We start from the raw sequence: 19033 nt of genomic DNA, 5'->3' as shown, positions 1-19033 counted from the left end.
GCCCCTTTGCTCTCTTGCAGATACCACCTGCCCCCGAGGGTTTGCCAGGATGAAGGGGGTCACATGTGAAGGTAACACCGAGTCTATCGGAGGGAGGCTGCAGCTGGGGTCATGTTGCACTTGTTGTTTTCCTACACCCAAGGACTGGCAGGAGCTGACATGGGCCCATCCCCTCCCTCCGTCCTCCTGACACCTCCCTGCCCCTTTCTTGGCCCCTGCACTGAGTATCAGAGTCCTGGCAGAGCTGCGGGTGTCACCTTGCGGAGTAGGAGGATGTGGACTCCATGTTGTCCAGTGACTGGATAGACCCAGTCCTGGTGTGGTGTGACGCTGACCAGGGAGCCTTTCACACTGTGGCCAAGTGCATGTGAGCAGGGCCCTGGGCTGCCCCCTGGAGAGCTCAGGGATCACTGAGGGGGTGTGTGTGACGCCCTCCGGTATGCCAATCCGTTCCCCCGGCACCCTGCTGCCCAGTGGGAATGGACTCTGGCAGGGGCTGCACTGGGTGGCTGCTGCTTCCTGCTTGTGGCCTGCGGGGAAACAGGCTGGGGTTTCTCTGTGGGGCAGAGCCAGGAACAGCTCCTCTGTATAGTGCCCAGTGCTGGAGCTGAGGTACCCACGGCTCCCCAGCGAGGCGGGCACTCACTCCGGCTGTAATCTGTCTGGGTGGACGTGGTGGGTTGCTAAGTACACCATGCTGCACGGTTCACCATGGTGGCTCTTCCCATGGCTTCCCCCAGGCAGGCTTGTCCCCCGTTAATCTCTGGGCCTGGCTGCTGTCTGCCACCCCAACGCCCTCTTTTGTCTCCGTCCTGCAGATGTGAACGAGTGTGATGTCTTCCCCGGTGTCTGCCCCAACGGGCGCTGCGTGAACACAGCTGGCTCCTTCCGCTGCGAGTGTCCGGAAGGGCTGACCCTTGATGGGACTGGCAGGACGTGTGTGGGTGAGGACAGATGCTGCTGTGGAGGCCCCAGCCCCTCCTGTGCCAAGGAGGTGCTGGGGGAGCTGGGCACTGCCATCACACAGTCACCCATTGCTTCTGGCTCCTTCCGTCTGCAGAGCTGGGCCCCTTGCTGTTCACCCTGCACAGGGAACGGGATGGGTCCCACAGAAGGGTCAGAAGCTGACTTGGAGCAGCTTCCAGCCCGGCAGCACATGGGGAATGATGTGGTTCTCTAGCATATACATCCAGCTGCCAGCAAGCTCAGATGCAGGAGGGCCAGGTGAGTGCAGGGCGGGCAGGTGAGCACAGGGGGGCCAGGTGAGTGCAGTGTTGGAGATCAAAGAGTCAGAGAAATGTAGGGCTGGTAAAGACCTTGAGAAGTCATCAAGTCAAGCCCCCTGTGCTGAGGTAGGACCAAGTAAACCTAGACCATCCCCATCTACTTTTCTCTTGAAAAGAAAAGGACTTGTGCCACCTTAGAGACTAACAAATGTATTTGAGCATAAGCTTTTGTGAGCTACAGCTCACTTCATCGGATGCAATCAGTGGAAAATACAGTGGGGAGATTTATATACACAGAGAATATGAAACAATGGGTGTTACCATACACACTGTAACAAGAGTGATCAGGTAAGGTGAGCTATTACCAGCAGGAGAGCGGGGGTGGAAGGGGGGAAATCTTTTGTAGTGATAATCAAGGTGGGCCATTTCCAGCAGTTGATAAGAGTGTGTGAGGAACAGTGTGTATGGGGGGGGCGGGAAATAAACATGGGGAAATAGTTTTACTTTGTGTAATGACCCATCCACTCCCAGTCTTTATTCAAGCCGAAGTTAATTGTATCCAGTTTGCAAATTAATTCCAATTCAGCAGTCTCTCCTGGGAGTCTGTTTTTGAAGGTTTTTTTTGAAGAATTGCCACTTTTAGGTCTGTAATCAAGTGACCAGAGAGATTGAAGTGTTCTCCGACTGGTATTTGAATGTTATAATTCTTGACGTCTGATTTGTGTCCATTTATTCTTTTACGTAGAGACTGTCCAGTTTGACCAATGTACATGGCAGAGGGGCATTGCTGGCACATGATGGCATATATCACATTGGTGGATGTGCAGGTGAACGAGCCTCTGATAGTGTGGCTGATGTGATTAGGCCCTGTGCTGGTGTCCCCTGAATAGATATGTGGACACAGTTGGCAATGGGCTTTGTTGCAAGGATAGGTTCCTGGGTTAGTGGTTCTGTTGTGTGGTATGTGGTTGCTAGTGAGTATTCGCTTCAGGTTGGGGGGCTGTCTGTAGGCAAGGACTGGCCTGTCTCCCAAGATCTGTGAGAGTGTTGGGTCATCCTTCAGGATAGGTGGTAGATCCTTGATAATGCGTTGGAGAGGTTTTAGTTGGGGGCTGAAGGTGATGGCTAGTGGCGTTCTGTTATTTTCTTTGTTGGGTCTGTCCTGTAGTAGGTGACTTCTGGGTACTCTTCTGGCTCTGTCAATCTGTTGTTTCTGAGGCTGTGGATGGCATTGTCTTCTGCACGGCTGAGGTTATGGGGCAAGTGATGCTGCTTTTCCACAATTTCAGCCCGTGCACGTCGGCAGAAGCATTCTATATAGAAGTCCAGTCTGTTGTTTCGACCTTCAGGAGGAGTCCACCCAGAATCCTTCTTTTTGTAGTCTTGTAGGAAGGTCTCTGTGGGTTAGCACATTGTTCAGAGGTGTGTTGGAAATATTCCTTGAGTCGGAGATGTCGAAAATAGGATTCTAGGTCACCCCAGAACTGTATCATGTTTGTGGGGGTGGAGGGGCAGAAGGAGAGGCCCCGAGATAGGACAGATTCTTCTGCTGGGCTAAGAGTATAGTTGGAAAGATTAACAATATTGTTGAGTGGGTTAAGGGAACCACTGTTGTGGCCCCTTGTGGCATGTAGTAGTTTAGATAGTTTAGTGTCCTTTTTCTTTTGTAGAGAAGCAAAGTGTGTGTTGTAAATGGCTTGTCTAGTTTTTGTAAAGTCCAGCCACGAGGAAGTTTGTGTGGAAGGTTGGTTTTTTATGAGAGTATCCATTTTTGAGAGCTCATTCTTAATCTTTCCCTGTTTGCTATAGAGGATGTTGATCAGGTGATTCCTCAGTTTCTTTGAGAGTGTGTGGCACAAGCTGTCAGCATAGTCTGTGTGGTATGTAGATTGTAATGGATTTTTTACCTTCAGTCCTTTTGGTATGATGTCCATCTGTTTGCATTTGGAAAGGAAGATGATGTCTGTTTGTATCTGTATGAGTTTTTTCATGAAGTTGATAGATTTCCACTCAATACGGCTAAATGCAGTGCCTTGCATAATGACAGGTTTCAGAGTAGCAGCCGTGTTTGTCTGTATCTGCGAAAAGAAAAGGAATACTTGTGAGACTAACAAATTTATTTGAGCATAAGCTTTTGTGAACTACAGCCCACTTCATCGGATGCATGTAGTAGAAAATACAGTGGGGAGATTTATATACACAGAGAAAATCCTCCAGTGACAGGGACTCCACAGCCTCCTGGGAAGCCTGTTCCAGAATTTAATTCCCCTGATAGAAAGCTTTTCCCAATATCTAACCTAAATCTCCCTCACTGCAGACTGAGCCCAGTACTTCTTGTCCTACCTTCAGTGGATGTGGAGAACAATTGATACCCATCCTCTCTCTGATGGGTCCGCGAGTGCAGCGAGTTCTCCTTCCTCTCTGATGTAGCCCAGGGGAGACAATGAGTTGTCACACAGCTCAGCACTGAATGACAGTGGGATTCACCTAGAAAGTGGGTGGGGAGCCATCTCCTGTTCATAACCCGTGTTGGTGCCCATTCACAGGCCATGCTGGGTGGTACCCAGCCGTGTGCCCACTCTGGGCTCCCACAGGTGCTCCAGCTGAAAGCCAGTGACATGCCAACCCACGAGGCATAGCCAGCCGGGGTCGATGGAAGTGCTCCCAATGAGGGTGAGAGGGGGGAGGCTGTGCAGGAGGCCAAGAAATCCCCTCAGCCTCGGAGAAGTTGGGGAAGGGGATCTGAGGAGGCAGGGAGAAGCCAGGGGCCAAGGGAGGAGGAGGAGGAAGGCCAGAGGGAGCGACCCAGGTGCATCGCCTGGCGCTGGGAAGTGCTGTTGAATGGCATTGATGCGGACACTGGTTTCCTGAACACCAGACAAGCATGCCCCACTGCGGGGGCTGCTCTGGGACCCTGTGCAGCTTCTCTGGGGATGCAGCGTGATCCTGTTCTCCCATGCTAACATCACTCCCCTATTGCGGCTCCTAGAGGTCAGGAGCCGTAGATGAGCCAGGGCATTCTCATAAGCAAACTACGGAAATGTGGCCTAGATTAAATTACTCCAAGGTGAGTGCACAACTGGTTGAAAGACCATACTCAAAGAGTAGTTATCAATGGTTCGTTGTCACACAGGGAGGGCTTATCTCATGGGGTCAGACCTGGGTCTGGTACTATTCAATATTTTCATAGAGTAGTTTTATAACCTTTGTGGATGGCAAGCTGGGAGGGGTAGTAAGCCCTTTGGGGGTCAGGATTAAAATTCAAAACAATCTTGACAAATTGGAGAACTGGTCTGAAATCAACAAGATAAAATTCAATAAAGATAAGTGCAAAGTACTTCACTTAGGAGGGAAAAATCAAATGCACCACTACAAACTGGGGAATAACTAGCTAGACACAGCACTGCTGGAAAGGACCTGGGGCACTAGTGGATCACAAACTTAATATGGGTCAAGAATGGAGGAATAAATGGTCAGTTTTCAGAATGGAGAGAGGTAAATAGTGGTGTCCGCCAGGGATCTGTACTGGGCCCAGTCCTATTTAATATATTCATAAATGATGTAGAAGAAGGGGTAAACAGTGAGGTGGCAAAATTTGCAGATGATACAAAACTACTCAAGACAGTTAAGTCCCAGGCAGACTGCGAAGAGCTACAAAAGGATCTCTCAAAACTGGGTGACTTGGCAACAAAATGGCAGATGAAATTTAATGTTGATAAGTGCAAAGTAATGCACATTGGAAAACATAATCCTAGACATATACAATGATGGAGTCTAAATTAGCTGTTACCACTCAAGAAAGAGATCTGGGAGTTATTGTGGAGAGTTCTCTGAAAACATCCACTCAATGTGCAGCGGCAGTCAAAAAAGGGAACAGAATGTTGGGAATCATTAAGAAAGGGATGGATAGATAATAAGACAGAAAATATCGTATTGCCTCCATAGAAACCCATGGTACACCCACACCGTGAATACTGTGTGCGGATGTGGTTGCCCCCATCTCAAAAAAGATACATTAGAATTGGAAAAGGTTCAGACAAGGGCAACAAAAATTATTAGGGGTATGGAACGGCTGCCATGTGAGGAGGGATTAATAAGACTGGGACTTTTCATCTTGGAAAAGAGGCGACTAAGGGGGGATATGATAGAGGTCTATACAGTCATAAGTGGTATAGAGAAAGGAAATAAGTAAGTGTTATTTACTCCTTCTGATAATACAAGAACAAGGGGCCACCAAATGAAATTAATAGGTAGCAGGTTTAAAACAAGCACAAGAAAGTATTTTTTCACGCAACACACTGTCAACCTCTGGAACTCCTTGCCAGTGGGTGTTGTGAAGGCCAATACTATCACAGGGTTCAAAAGGGAGCTAGATAGATTCATGGAAGATAGGTCCATCAATGGCTATTAGCCAGGACAGGCAGGGATGGTGTCCCTAGCCTCTGTTTACCAGAAGCTGGGACTGGGTGACAGGGCATGGATCACTTGATGATAACCTCTCTGTTATTCCCTTTGGGGCACCTGCCATTGGCCACTGTCAGAGGACAGGATACTGGGCTTGATGGACCTTTGGTCTGACCCAGTATGACCATTCTTATGTTCTAATGTGATGCAGCTGTGAAAAGAGCTAATATCAGTCTGGGATGTGTTAACAGGAGTATCCTATATAAGACACAGGAGATAATTGTCCGGCTCTGCTCAGCACTGATGAGGTCTTGGGATGGAGTGAGGGGGCTTGGTTCTGGGCAGCACACTTCAGGAAAGATGTGGACAATTGGAGAGAGTCTAGAAGAAAGCAACAGAAAGGCTCAGGAAAATGTTTGAGGAAGGATTAAAACAACTGGGCATGTTTTGTCCCGAGTAAAGATGACAAAGGTGACCACAGTCTTCAGATACGCTAAGGGCTGTTACAGAGAGGGAGGTGATCAGTTGTTCTCCATGTCCACTGGAGGTAGGACAAGAGTAATGGGCTTAATCTGCAGCAAGGGAAATTTCAGTTTGATATTAGGAGAAACTCTTTAACTCTCAAGGAGGGACATGGGCCCTGGGGCTGGCTTCAGTGAGCTGCAGGAATGAGGGCTGCAGGCAGCCCTGCTGGGGAGAGGGCTGCTTGCCCCTGAGAAGTTGCCTCTGGAGACAGGGAGCCCCATCCAGCGTGAGATGCACTGTAGGGCTGGCCTGCCCTCAGGGGTGCCCCAGGGAATGGAGAGGCCCCAGGCAGCTCTCTCCCTCCCGGGACACTCAGCCTGGCTCTCTCCCCAGACGTGCGTGCGGAGCAGTGCTACATGAAGTGGGATGAGGATGAGTGCATGGCGCCCCTGCCTGGAAAGTACCGGATCGACATGTGCTGCTGCTCTGTGGGCTCGGCCTGGGGCAGCGACTGCGAAGAGTGCCCCAGAGCCGGCAGCAGCGAGTACAAGGCCATCTGCCCCAGAGGCCCTGGCTTTGCCAACAGAGGGGATGTGCTCTCAGGCAGACCCTTCTACAAAGGTGAGAGGAAAGGGGGCGGCTGCTGACCCCTGCGGGAGACAATCCCTTCTTGGCTGCAGCCGGTGCCCAGGGACGTGCTCCCGGAGGCATGAGACAGACACCCTAACTGCAGCACTGATGCTGTCTTTCTCCCACAGATGTGAATGAGTGTAAGGTCTTCCCCGGCCTCTGCGCTCACGGGACCTGTCGGAACACCATTGGCAGCTTTCGGTGCCTCTGTGGCAACGGCTTCGCCTTGGATGCTGAGGAAAGAAACTGCACAGGTAAGGGGAGAAGGGCTCACCCCATCTGGAGACTCCCCTGGCCCAGGCTCCCCTGCTGGGGTCAGGGTGTGCTGCTGCCATGTACCCCAGTCTCCTGGACCAGCTCCTTGGGCAGGGCATCTCGGGGGGAGGGATAGCTCAGTGGTTTGAGCATTGGCCTGCTAAACCCAGGGTTGTGAGCTTAATCCTTGAGAGGGCCATTTAGGGATCTGGGGCAACAATTGGGGATTGGTCCTGCTTTGAGCAGGGGTTTGGACTAGATGACCTCCTGAGGTCCCTTCCAATCTGATATTCTATGATTTACCGAGCGGGTGGGGTAAGATGCCACTTTGGGAGAGCCCCTGCAGCATACGCAGCCTGCCCCAAAGGGTGCCAGCTTCCAGCATGTAAGGAGCAGGTTCTGATCAAGGGCAGCTGATGTCTCCTCCCAGTGAGATGAGCTGCTGGAGCCAGTCTGGCAAGTCTGCATTCTCCTCTCCATACTCTCAGCACCTGGGGCAGGCAGACCCTCACCCGGCAATGCCCCCGGCTTGTCCCTAGCTCCAGGGGCTGGCTGGCTCCTGGCTGAGCCTCTCCCGTGCCCACAGATATCGATGAGTGCCACATCTCACCGGACCTGTGTGGCCACGGCACCTGCATCAACACCCCGGGCAGCTTCGAGTGCGAGTGTTTTGAGGGCTATGAGAGCGGCTTCATGATGATGAAGAACTGCATGGGTAAGAGAGCATCCCTGAGCTGTGCTGGTGGGAGGGAGAGCGAGTGCAGGGCACAGCCTGGCCCTGACCCCTGGAGAGTCTGGAATAGTCACTGCTTCCCTGTGGGGAGCCACTCTCCCATGATGGGGTGGGGGGCAGGAGAAGGGCAAGGCCTCCCTCAGCCTAGATGCCCTCTCCAGGCCCCCCTGTTCATTGGGAGCAGCTGGGAGCAGAACGGGGCCTGAGCGTGTGGAGAGAGCCCGGGGGGAGCTGAGCGCCCTGGATACCTGCCCAGGGGAGAGCACAGAGTCTGCAAGGGGCCAGGGTGGGCTGGTGTGTGTGTGGGGGGGGTGCTCAGGGCAGGGGTGGGAGAGTATGGAGGGGTTTGGGGGGGCTCAGGGGCCTGGTGGGTGGGGGAGACTCAGGACTTGGGCAGGCAGGTGTGTGGGGGGGGGGGGCTGGACTGAGGGGGAGGGGCTCTGCATGGGGGAGAGCACAGCCTGTATCAGGGAGCATTGGAGATGCCCTGGATCCTGCAGTGGGGGCCATCTTGGGAATGGCTGGGAGCTCCCGCCAAAGGCCAGACCCCACTAGCCTCACCCTGCTGGCAGGGAGCAGTGGGAGGGAGGCCCCGACCCATTGCACAGCCAAGGCAGTGATGCTTCGAGACCTGCCAGGCACCGCCTGTGGCCTGCGTCCCAGGTGCACCCGCTGGAGCCAGGGTTCAGGCAATTTCCCCTCGCCCTCCCTCCAGCTGGGCAATTTGTCCTGCTGGAAATATGGCTTGGGGGGGAAAGAGCAAAATTTCCCCCCTGGAACATTCCCTGGAGCATAACCCTGAGGGCCATCTGGGGAGCAGCCAGGGAACTCAGCCCAGGGGCTGCTGGGACCAGGCCCTTGACTACCCTCAGGGGCAGGGCCCAAGGTGCTCCTGGCTGGGCGGGTGGAGGGCAGGTTGCCCAGCTGCCCCAGCCATTCCCATTGAGGGGAGCCCACTCCAGCCTGGGCCAAGCCCACCTTTACGTTAAGGAGTGACCTGCCCGTTTCCATGGCAGCCTGAGCCTGTTCTCGGGCCCTGCGGGAGGCTGGTGCTCTGTGGCCTGTGTGTATCTTGGGACAGAGAAATGTCTTGGCACAGCCGGAGACGGCTTTCAGGCTGTTCCTGTCGCTGTGCCCCCTGCCAGCTGGGGAACGGCCTGCTCTCCGCCCCCCCAGGGTGTCCTGGTGGCATCTCGCCGGCGAGAGGGCAGGGGCTGGGCTCAGCTGGGCCACTCCTGCGCCACTGGGTGGCACCAGCCCGTGGGTCCGGGGACCGGAGTGAGTGCAGTCAGGCCCTGGCAGGCTGGCACTGACCTGGTGTGTGGCGTTCTCTGCACTGATCTTTGTGCTCACACCAGCTCTCCTGGGGCCGTGTGCATGAGCGCCCCTCTGCCTCCTTGGCCACCTGCCCGGGGGCGTTACAGCGCTGGGACAGGCAGCTGACCACACGCGCATCGGCCTGCAGCACATCCTGTTACAGCTGCCTGGGCCCCAAGCAGCTCCTGCTCCCTGGGCTGCAGCTTGGGACAAGTCTCCGTTCTGGGCAGGCGGTGAGCAGGGCCTAGGCCCTGGCAGTGGACTACACTCCCACTGCACAGACAGCACTTTGGGTAGCATTGTCTGTGTTGGAAGAGCTGGGAACAGACACAGCAGCGATTTCAAACACCCTCACTCAAACCCCGGCCTCCTGGTCTTAGGGAGCTGTTGAGAGGGGCTTGGGGAGGGGCACGCAGGGCTGGGCACAGCCAGACAGCTGGGGAGCCAAGGCGCGGTGGCTCCTGACTGTCCCCCGCATGGTGACGCGCTCTGTGCTCTGCACTGTCCTTTACTGGTTCTCTGTAACTTACCATGTGGCTCCCTCCCAGCCTGAGCTGTGTTGTAGCGTTATCCATGGGGGTAACTCGGATTTGGAGGGTGGGTCCCAGCCTGGGCTTAGGGGTTCTTCCAGGCCAATGCTCCTTGGCACTGGAGTCACACGTACCTGGGAAACACCAGCTGCCAGCCAAACCCTTGTGTCCTGCTCTCCGCAGACATCGACGAGTGTGAGCGGGACCCGCTGCTGTGCCGTGGAGGGATCTGTGTCAACACTGAGGGCAGCTTCGAGTGCATCTGCCCCCCAGGCCACGAGCTGAGTGCAGAAGGCAATGCCTGCATCGGTGAGTGCGTGGGAAGGGCCAGGGTGTCTGCAGAGCGCCAGCCCTCGCTCACACCCCTGTCAGAGGGCCTGATCGTCAGCCCATGTTGGGCATGTGCAGATCCCACTCAGGTCAGTGGGGGGTTGAGGGCATGCTGCATTTCACAGAATTGGGCCCAGAGTCTCTGTCACTCCCAGAGCCACTTTACATTTATGGAGCGAGATCAGCTACCTGCTACCGAGATGGTGATGGGCCGGAGGGGCAGCCGGCAGCATGCTGGGCTGCCCAGATGGCAGGAGTGAGAGTGGGACAAGCTGGACAGAGATCTATGGCAAGGAGCGATCCCAACCAGCACGGTACAGAGGTTCCTGGTGGGGACGCAGCCGCCGGGGGTAGGACCCACTGTTTGAAATGCTCTAAAAAAGTAAAGAGCGCCTAGAAATACTGCTAGGAGACAAGGAGTGGGAGGTGCTGCAGAGCCCCGGGAGGGCAGAGAAATCCCACCTGGGCCTGGGGCAGTGGGGACGGGCCCACCTGGGAGCTGCAGCGAGTGCGCCTGGGGAAGTGAGCTGGTTCCTCCCCTCCATGCGGGGAGAGGGGATCCGAAGCAGCTGGGAGAGACCCAAGAGAGTGTCAGGACCTCGGTGGGTATGTGATGTGGCAGGGATGGGGGCTGTGGGGAGCTGCAAGGGTCACTGTTAAAATGCAGCGCTGGCAATGCTGGGAATGGCTGAGCCCAGCTGGCCCATTAACCCTTTCACTCTCACCCCAGATATCAACGAGTGCTCCCTCAGTGACAGCCTGTGCCGTAACGGGCACTGCGTCAACGTCATCGGCACCTACCAGTGCGCCTGTGACTCCGGCTTCCAGGGCACTCCGGACAGGCAGGGCTGCGTCGGTGAGTGCCCGTGGGGCTGAGCTCCAGGCTGGGCTCTGGGCCTGGTTTGGCTCTGCCCTGCAGATGCAGGAGGGCAGAGAGGATGACCAGAGTGGGCTCTTCTGGCCTTCAGCCTCCAGGAGTCCCCCAGTTGGACGCCAGGGCAATGGGCTGCCTTTAAGCATCCGTGTGAAACATACCGACAGTGCAGCGCCCCCTTCAGGAGGGCGCCAGGATGGACAGCCCTACGCACAGCCATGCCTCAGCCACTGCCAGGCCCCATCTGTAACAGGCTTAGTTAGTGCCCGATGTCCTGGTGCGGGCTGGACAGCAAGAGGCCGGGAAGGCAGCAGCCCTTCCTCCGAGTGCCCATGGGGGCACTGTAAGCCACTGCCCCTGTCTGCAGGGCCCACGGCGCAGGTGCATACTTCTGTCCTGCAGCTCTCTGGGTGCTGGCAGTGCCATGTGGGTCCCGTCTGGCTGCGTGGCTTGTGCCCAGCAGGAGGCCTGGCAGTGACTGGGGCGTGGCTATTCCCATGCAGATATTGACGAGTGCACCATCATGAATGGCGGCTGCGACACGCACTGCACCAACTCGGAGGGCAGCTACCAGTGCAGCTGCAGTGAAGGCTACGCCCTCATGCCGGACAAGAGGTCGTGTACGGGTGAGTGGGGATCTGGCTCTCCTAGTGCTGGCATACGGGCTGCGCAGGGCGCTGCAGGATGCAACACAGCCTTGCACTGGGGTTGGGTGGGACTATCTTTGGGCCTTGTCCTGTGAGGTGAAGGGCACGAGGTGGGCTCCACTGGCTCATGCTGAAGACAGCGATTAGCGCTGTGCATTGACGGACACCCCCAGCTCCCCCTGCCCTCAGCCCTGTGCACTGACGGGCACCCCAGGCTCACCCTGCCCTCAGCCCTGTGCATTGACGGGCACCCCAGGCTCACCCTGCCCTCAGCCCTGTGCATTGACGGACACCCCCAGCTCCCCCTGCCCTCAGCCCTGTGCACTGACGGGCACCCCCAGCTCCCCCTGCCCTCAGCCCTGTGCACTGACGGGCACCCCCAGCTCCCCCTGCCCTCAGCCCTGTGCATTGACGGACACCCCCAGCTCCCCCTGCCCTCAGCCCTGTGCACTGACGGGCACCCCCAGCTCCCCCTGCCCTCAGCCCTGTGCATTGACGGACACCCCCAGCTCCCCCTGCCCTCAGCCCTGTGCATTGACGGGCACCCCAGGCTCGCCCTGCCCTCAGCCCTGTGCACTGACGGACACCCCCAGCTCCCCCTGCCCTCAGCCCTGTGCATTGACGGGCACCACCAGGTCACCCTGCCCTCAGCCCTGTGCATTGACGGACAACCCCAGCTCCCCCTGCCCTCAGCCCTGTGCATTGACGGGCACCCCCAGGTCACCCTGCCCTCAGCCCTGTGCATTGACGGACACCCCCAGCTCCCCCTGCCCTCAGCCCTGCGCACTGACGGGCACCCCCAGCTCCCCCTGCCCTCAGCCCTGTGCATTGACGGGCACCCCAGGCTCGCCCTGCCCTCAGCCCTGTGCATTGACGGGCACCCCTAGGTCACCCTGCCCTCAGCCCTGCGCATTGACGGACACCCCCAGCTCCCCCTGCCCTCAGCCCTGCGCACTGACGGGCACCCCCAGCTCCCCCTGCCCTCAGCCCTGTGCATTGACGGGCACCCCCAGCTCCCCCTGCCCTCAGCCCTGCGCACTGACGGACACCCCCAGCTCCCCCTGCCCTCAGCCCTGCGCACTGACGGGCACCCCCGGCTCCCCCTGCCCTCAGCCCTGCGCACTGACGGGCACCCCCGGCTCCCCCTGCCCTCAGCCCTGCGCACTGACGGGCACCCCCGGCTCCCCCTGCCCTCAGCCCTGCGCACTGACGGGCACCCCCGGCTCCCCCTGCCCTCAGCCCTGCGCACTGACGGGCACCCCCGGCTCCCCCTGCCCTCAGCCCTGCGCACTGACGGGCACCCCCGGCTCCCCCTGCCCTCAGCCCTGCGCACTGACGGGCACCCCCGGCTCCCCCTGCCCTCAGCCCTGCTCACTGACGGGCACCCCCGGCTCCCCCTGCCCTCAGCCCTGCGCACTGACGGGCACCCCCGGCTCCCCCTGCCCTCAGCCCTGCGCACTGACGGGCACCCCCGGCTCCCCCTGCCCTCAGCCCTGCGCATTGACGGGCACCCCCGGCTCCCCCTGCCCTCAGCCCTGTGCACTGACGGGCACCCCCGGCTCGCCCTGCCCTCAGCCCTGTGCACTGACGGGCACCCCCGGCTCCCCCTGCCCTCAGCCCTGTTCACTGACGGGCACCCCCGGCTCGCCCTGCCCTCAGCCCTGTGCACTGACGGACACCCCCGGCTCCCCCTGCCCTCAGCCCTGTTCACTGACGGACACCCCCGGCTCGCCCTGCCCTCAGCCCTGTGCACTGACGGACACCCCCGGCTCGCCCTGCCCTCAGCCCTGTTCACTGACGGACACCCCCGGCTCCCCCTGCCCTCAGCCCTGTTCACTGACGGACACCCCCGGCTCCCCCTGCCCTCAGCCCTGCGCATTGACGGACACCCCCGGCTCCCCCTGCCCTCAGCCCTGCGCATTGACGGGCACCCCCGGCTCCCCCTGCCCTCAGCCCTGTGCATTGACGGGCACCCCAGGCTCGCCCTGCCCTCAGCCCTGTGCACTGACGGACACCCCCGGCTCGCCCTGCCCTCAGCCCTGTGCACTGACGGACACCCCCGGCTCCCCCTGCCCTCAGCCCTGTTCACTGACGGACACCCCCGGCTCGCCCTGCCCTCAGCCCTGTGCACTGACGGACACCCCCGGCTCCCCCTGCCCTCAGCCCTGTTCACTGACGGACACCCCCGGCTCCCCCTGCCCTCAGCCCTGTGCACTGACGGGCACCCCCGGCTCCCCCTGCCCTCAGCCCTGTGCATTGACGGGCACCCCAGGCTCGCCCTGCCCTCAGCCCTGTGCATTGACGGGCACCCCCAGGTCACCCTGCCCTCAGCCCTGTGCATTGACGGGCACCCCCAGCTCCCCCTGCCCTCAGCCCTGTGCACTGACGGGCACCCCCAGCTCCCCCTGCCCTCAGCCCTGTGCACTGACGGGCACCCCCAGCTCCCCCTGCCCTCAGCCCTGTGCATTGACGGGCACCCCCAGGTCACCCTGCCCTCAGCCCTGTGCACTGACGGACACCCCCAGCTCCCCCTGCCCTCAGCCCTGCGCATTGACGGACACCCCCAGCTCCCCCTGCCCTCAGCCCTGTGCACTGACGGGCACCCCCAGCTCCCCCTGCCCTCAGCCCTGTGCACTGACGGGCACCCCCAGCTCCCCCTGCCCTCAGCCCTGTGCACTGACGGACACCCCCAGCTCCCTCTGCCCTCAGCCCTGCGCACTGACGGACACCCCCAGCTCCCCCTGCCCTCAGCCCTGCGCACTGACGGGCACCCCCAGCTCCCCCTGCCCTCAGCCCTGTGCACTGACGGGCACCCCCAGCTCCCCCTGCCCTCAGCCCTGTACAGGACATGGGTGTGTGGTGAGCCAGGAGCAGCTGAGTTGGGACATTTCCTGCAGGCGCCCTGGCCTGCCCAGCAATGTCAGGCCCTGAGCCAGCCTCCCAGTGGCGGTTGGATTTGGAGCCTGAGGGAGCCCCTGGCTCAATCTCTTTGCTGCCGGCCTCTGGCAACACTGGCTTCCCACCCAGGGACCCTCGTGGCTGTAGCGCTGCCACCCGGCCTGCCTTTCTCCGTCACCACAGACCCCCTCCCGTGTCCAGTGATCCCCCTTCATGACCACCTTGGGGCTCCAGGCCCCTGCTCTGACAGCTTCTCCCTCCCCCGCCAGATATCGATGAGTGCGAGGACAACCCAGAGATCTGCGATGGGGGCCAGTGCACCAACATCCCGGGGGAGTACCGCTGCCTCTGCTTTGATGGATTCATGGCCTCCCTGGACATGAAGACGTGCATCGGTGAGATGGCCGCCCCCGGGGGTGGCTGGGGAGGGAGGTTCTGGGACCTGCCCCGGGCCCTGGCACTGGGCTGCGGGTGCTGAACCGTGTTCTCCTGCAGATGTGAACGAGTGTGACCTGAACCCCAACATCTGCCTGCACGGCGAGTGCGAGAACACCAAGGGCTCCTTCATCTGCCACTGCCAGCTCGGCTACTTTGTCAAGAAGGGGACGACGGGCTGCACAGGTGGGAACGCCGCCATGCCAGTGTCCTGGGCTGTGGGGAGCCAGTGCCTGGGTCAGGTGCTAGCTAGGCAGGAGCAGTGCCACGTGGCAAGACCAGCCCCTGGGCAGCTGGCTCCTTCAGGGACCCCTCCACCCCAGAGGGCAGGGACTGCCAGGGCCAGAGCCAATGAGTCACCCGCATTAGGCTCTAGGCAGGAATCTGTTCCCAATTGATTTGTATCCCTGGGGCCTGACTCTCCTCTTACCACAGTCTGTCCCCACCGTCCCAGCGGTCACACACTGCTCACCCCAGTGTGTCCCCACTGCCCCGGGGGTCACTCACTGCGCAACCCCTCCATCGCCCAGAAAGGTCACTCCTGGGTCAGCCTGGTCCATACCTATGGGCACCAGTGGGGTCACTTCTGGGTCGGCCTGGTCCCCGCCCCATGGGCACTTGGGGCCTAGTAGCCCCTAGGTTGTCCCCCCCTCACTTGGGATGAGGGGCCTGGCTGGGTCAGGTCTAATGCACTTCCTTTGTGCAGATATCGACGAGTGTGAGATTGGCGCTCACAACTGTGACGTGCATGCCTCCTGCATCAACGTGCCTGGCAGCTTCAAGTGCAAGTGCCGCACGGGCTGGCTTGGAGATGGGCTGAAATGCAATGGTGAGTTCCCAGCCCAGACGGGGAGGCGACTCGAGCAGCTCCTAGCACGTGGCCAGGTCCCTGGCCATGTGCACCTGCAGATACTGGGGTCAGCTGTGCACACACAGTGCTCCAGGGGCCAACAGGGCATTGTGTTTGTGATGGGTTGGATCACAGAAAACCCCTTGGGAGCTGCCAACTGATGTGCCGGGACGACTTCTAACCCGTTTTCCCTGCCAGCTTGGGACTCCGGGACCTTGCCAGTTTGAGCCAGATGTGCTAGCCTGTTACAAACCCAGACCCAGGCCAGAGCCACGTCCCCCAGCAGCTGCAGGCTAAACTGAAAACAGCTTAAGAAGTGTTCCTGTCTCTAACACTCAGATGCCCAGCTCCCAATGGGGTCCAAACCCCAAATAAATCCATTTTAGCCTGTATGAATCTTATACAGGGTAAACTCATGAATTGTTCACCCGCTATAACACCCTCTATAACACCCTCTATAATACTGATAGAGAGAAGGCTAATGTAGTGCCAATCTTTAAAAAAGGGAAGAAGGAGGATCCTGGGAACTACAGGCCAGTCAGCCTCACCTCAGTCCCCGGAAAAATCATGGAGCAGGTCCTCAAAGAATCAATCCTGAAGCACTTACATGAGAGGAAAGTGATCAGGAACAGTCAGCATGGATTCACCAAGGGAAGGTCATGCCTGACTAATCTAATCGCCTTCTATGATGAGATTACTGGTTCTGTGGATGAAGGGAAAGCAGTGGATGTATTGTTTCTTGACTTTAGCAAAGCTTTTGACACGGTCTCCCACAGTATTCTTGTCAGCAAGTTAAGGAAGTACGGGCTGGATGAATGCACTATAAGGTGGGTAGAAAGTTGGCTAGATTGTCGGGCTCAACGGGTAGTGATCAATGGCTCCATGACTAGCTGGCAGCCGGTGTGAAGTGGAGTGCCCCAGGGGTCAGTCCTGGGGCCGGTTTTGTTCAATATCTTCATAAATGATCTGGAGGATGGTGTGGATTGCACCCTCAGCAAATTTGCGGATGATACTAAACTGGGAGGAGTGGTAGATACGCTGGAGGGCAGGGATAGGATACAGAGGGACCTAGACAAATTGGAGGATTGGGCCAAAAGAAATCTGATGAGGTTCAATAAGGATAAGTGCAGGGTCCTGCACTTAGGACGGAAGAACCCAATGCACAGCTACAGACTAGGGACCGAATGGCTAGGCAGCAGTTCTGCGGAAAAGGACCTAGGGGTAACAGTGGACGAGAAGCTGGATATGAGACAGCAGTGTGCCCTTGTTGCCAAGAAGGCCAATGGCATTTTGGGATGTATAAGTAGGGGCATAGCGAGCAGATTGAGGGACGTGATCGTCCCCCTCTATTGGACATTGGTGAGGCCTCATCTGGAGTACTGTGTCCAGTTTTGGGCCCCACACTACAAGAAGGATGTGGATAAATTGGAAAGAGTCCAGCGAAGGGCAACAAAAATGATTAGGGGTCTGGAACACATGACTTATGAGGAGAGGCTGAGGGAACTGGGATTGTTTAGTCTGCAGAAGAGAAGAATGAGGGGGGATTTGATAGCTGCTTTCAACTATCTGAGAGGTGGTTCCAGAGAGGATGGTTCTAGACTAGTCTCAGTGGTAGAAGAGGACAGGGCAAGGAGTAATGGTCTCAAGTTGCAGTGGGGGAGGTTTAGGTTGGATATTAGGAAAAACTTTTTCACTAGGAGGGTGGTGAAACACTGGAATGCGTTACCTAGGGAGGTGGTGGAATCTCCTTCCTTAGAAGTTTTTAAGGTCAGGCTTGACAAAGCCCTGGCTGGGATGATTTAATTGGGGATTGGTCCTGCTTTTGAGCAGGGGGTTGGACTAGATGACCTCCTGAGGTCCCTTCCAACCCTGATATTCTATGATTCTATGATTCTATGATATTCACAGCTGTTTGCCCCCCCCAGGTATTAATACATACTCTGGGTTAATTAATAAGTAAAAAGTGATTCTATTAACTACAGAAAGTAGGATTTAAGTGGTTCCAAGTAATAACAGACAGAACAAAGTGAATTACCAAGCAAAATAAAATAAAACACGCAAGTCTATGCCTAATACAGTAAGAAAACTGAATACAGACAAAACATCACCCTCAGATGTTTCAATAAGCTTCTATCACAGACTGGACACCATCCTAGTCTGGGCACAGTTCTTTCCCCAGTACAGCCCTTGTTCCAGCTCAGGTGGTAGGTAGGGGATTTCTCATGATTGCAGCCGCCTTTGTTCTGTTCTACCCCCTTATATAGCTTTTGCATAAGGCAGGAATTCTTTGTCCCTCTCTGGGTTCCCACCCCTCCTTTTAAATGGAAAAGCACCAGGCTAAAGATGGATTCCAGTTCAGGTGACATGGTGACATGTCACTATAAGATTTCAAGCCCTCATTCCTCCCAGCCTGACTCACAGGCATAGGTACCGACTCTATAAGTGTTCCGGGGCTGGAGCACCCACAGGGAAAAATTGGTGGGTGCTCTGCACCCGCCAGAAGCTAAGCACCCCGCCCCCCCCAGCCCCAGCTCACCTCCGCCTCCACCTCCTTCCCTGAGCGCGTCATCCCCGCTTCTCCTCCCAGTGCTTGCCATTGCGAAACAGCTGTCTCGTGGCATAACAAGCTGTGGAAGGGAGCGGGGAGGAGCGGGAACGTGGCGCGCCCAGGGGAGGAGGCGGGGAAGAGGCAGGGCTGGGGTGGGGATTTGGGGAAGAGGTTGGAATGGGGGTGGGGCAGGGGCAGGAAGGGGTGGGGCAGGGGTGGAGTCGTAGCGGGCTAGGGGTGGGGGGGAGCAAGCAATCACCAGCGCCAGGAGAAGTTGGCACCTATGCTCACAGGAAGGCCTGCAAGCAAACAGAGCCATAGTCAATAGTCCTGGTTGATGGGAGCCATCAAGATTCCAAACCACCATTAATGGCCCACACTTTGCATAACTACAATAGGACCTCAGAGTTATATTTTATATTTCTAGTTTCAGATACAAGAGTGATACATTTATACAAATAGGATGACCACGCTCAGTAGATTATATGCTTTGTAATGGCACCTTACAAGAAACCTTTGGCATGAAGCATATTCCAGTTACATTATATTCACACTCATTAGCATTGTTCATAAAATCATATAGAGTACAACGTCACAGTGTTGATATGGGCAATGTGTGTACATATGTGTCAATGTCTCAGGCAGTGTGTGTGTGTCTGTATGTGTGTGGCTCACAGGCAGTGTGTGTGTGTGTCATGGGCAGTGTGTGTGTCAGTGTGTCACAGGCAGTGTGTGTGTGTGTGTGTGTGTCATGGGCAGTGTGTGTGTCAGTGTGTGTGTGTCAGGGTGGCTCACAGGCAGTGTGTGTGTGTCAGGGTGGCTCACAGGCAGTGTGTGTCTGTATACACGTGTCAGCGTCTCAGGCAGTGTGTGTGTGTCAGGGTGGGTGGC

General features: G+C 57.3%; 1 protein-coding gene across 7 annotated transcripts in view; it reads left to right on the top strand.

Moving 5' to 3' along the window:
* The window catches only part of FBN3 (fibrillin 3), a 312181-nt gene that overhangs the window by 223942 nt on the left and 69206 nt on the right, over positions 1-19033 (top strand). For all 7 annotated transcript variants that reach the window (XM_073323920.2, XM_073323921.2, XM_073323919.2 and 4 more), the window contains 11 exons: positions 21-71; positions 819-944; positions 6489-6716; positions 6854-6979; positions 7567-7695; positions 9744-9869; positions 10621-10746; positions 11268-11390; positions 14579-14704; positions 14805-14930; positions 15451-15573. In XM_073323920.2, the coding sequence (XP_073180021.2) occupies positions 21-71; positions 819-944; positions 6489-6716; positions 6854-6979; positions 7567-7695; positions 9744-9869; positions 10621-10746; positions 11268-11390; positions 14579-14704; positions 14805-14930; positions 15451-15573 (1410 nt within the window). The remainder of the gene's footprint in view (positions 1-20; positions 72-818; positions 945-6488; positions 6717-6853; positions 6980-7566; positions 7696-9743; positions 9870-10620; positions 10747-11267; positions 11391-14578; positions 14705-14804; positions 14931-15450; positions 15574-19033) is intronic.

The sequence above is a fragment of the Lepidochelys kempii genome, chromosome 25 (assembly GCF_965140285.1).
Source record: "Lepidochelys kempii isolate rLepKem1 chromosome 25, rLepKem1.hap1, whole genome shotgun sequence".
In the NCBI taxonomy this organism is placed as follows: Eukaryota; Metazoa; Chordata; order Testudines; family Cheloniidae; genus Lepidochelys; species Lepidochelys kempii.
The sequence above is the reverse complement of the archived record's forward strand: the minus strand, read 5'-3'. Positions and strand labels throughout refer to the sequence as shown.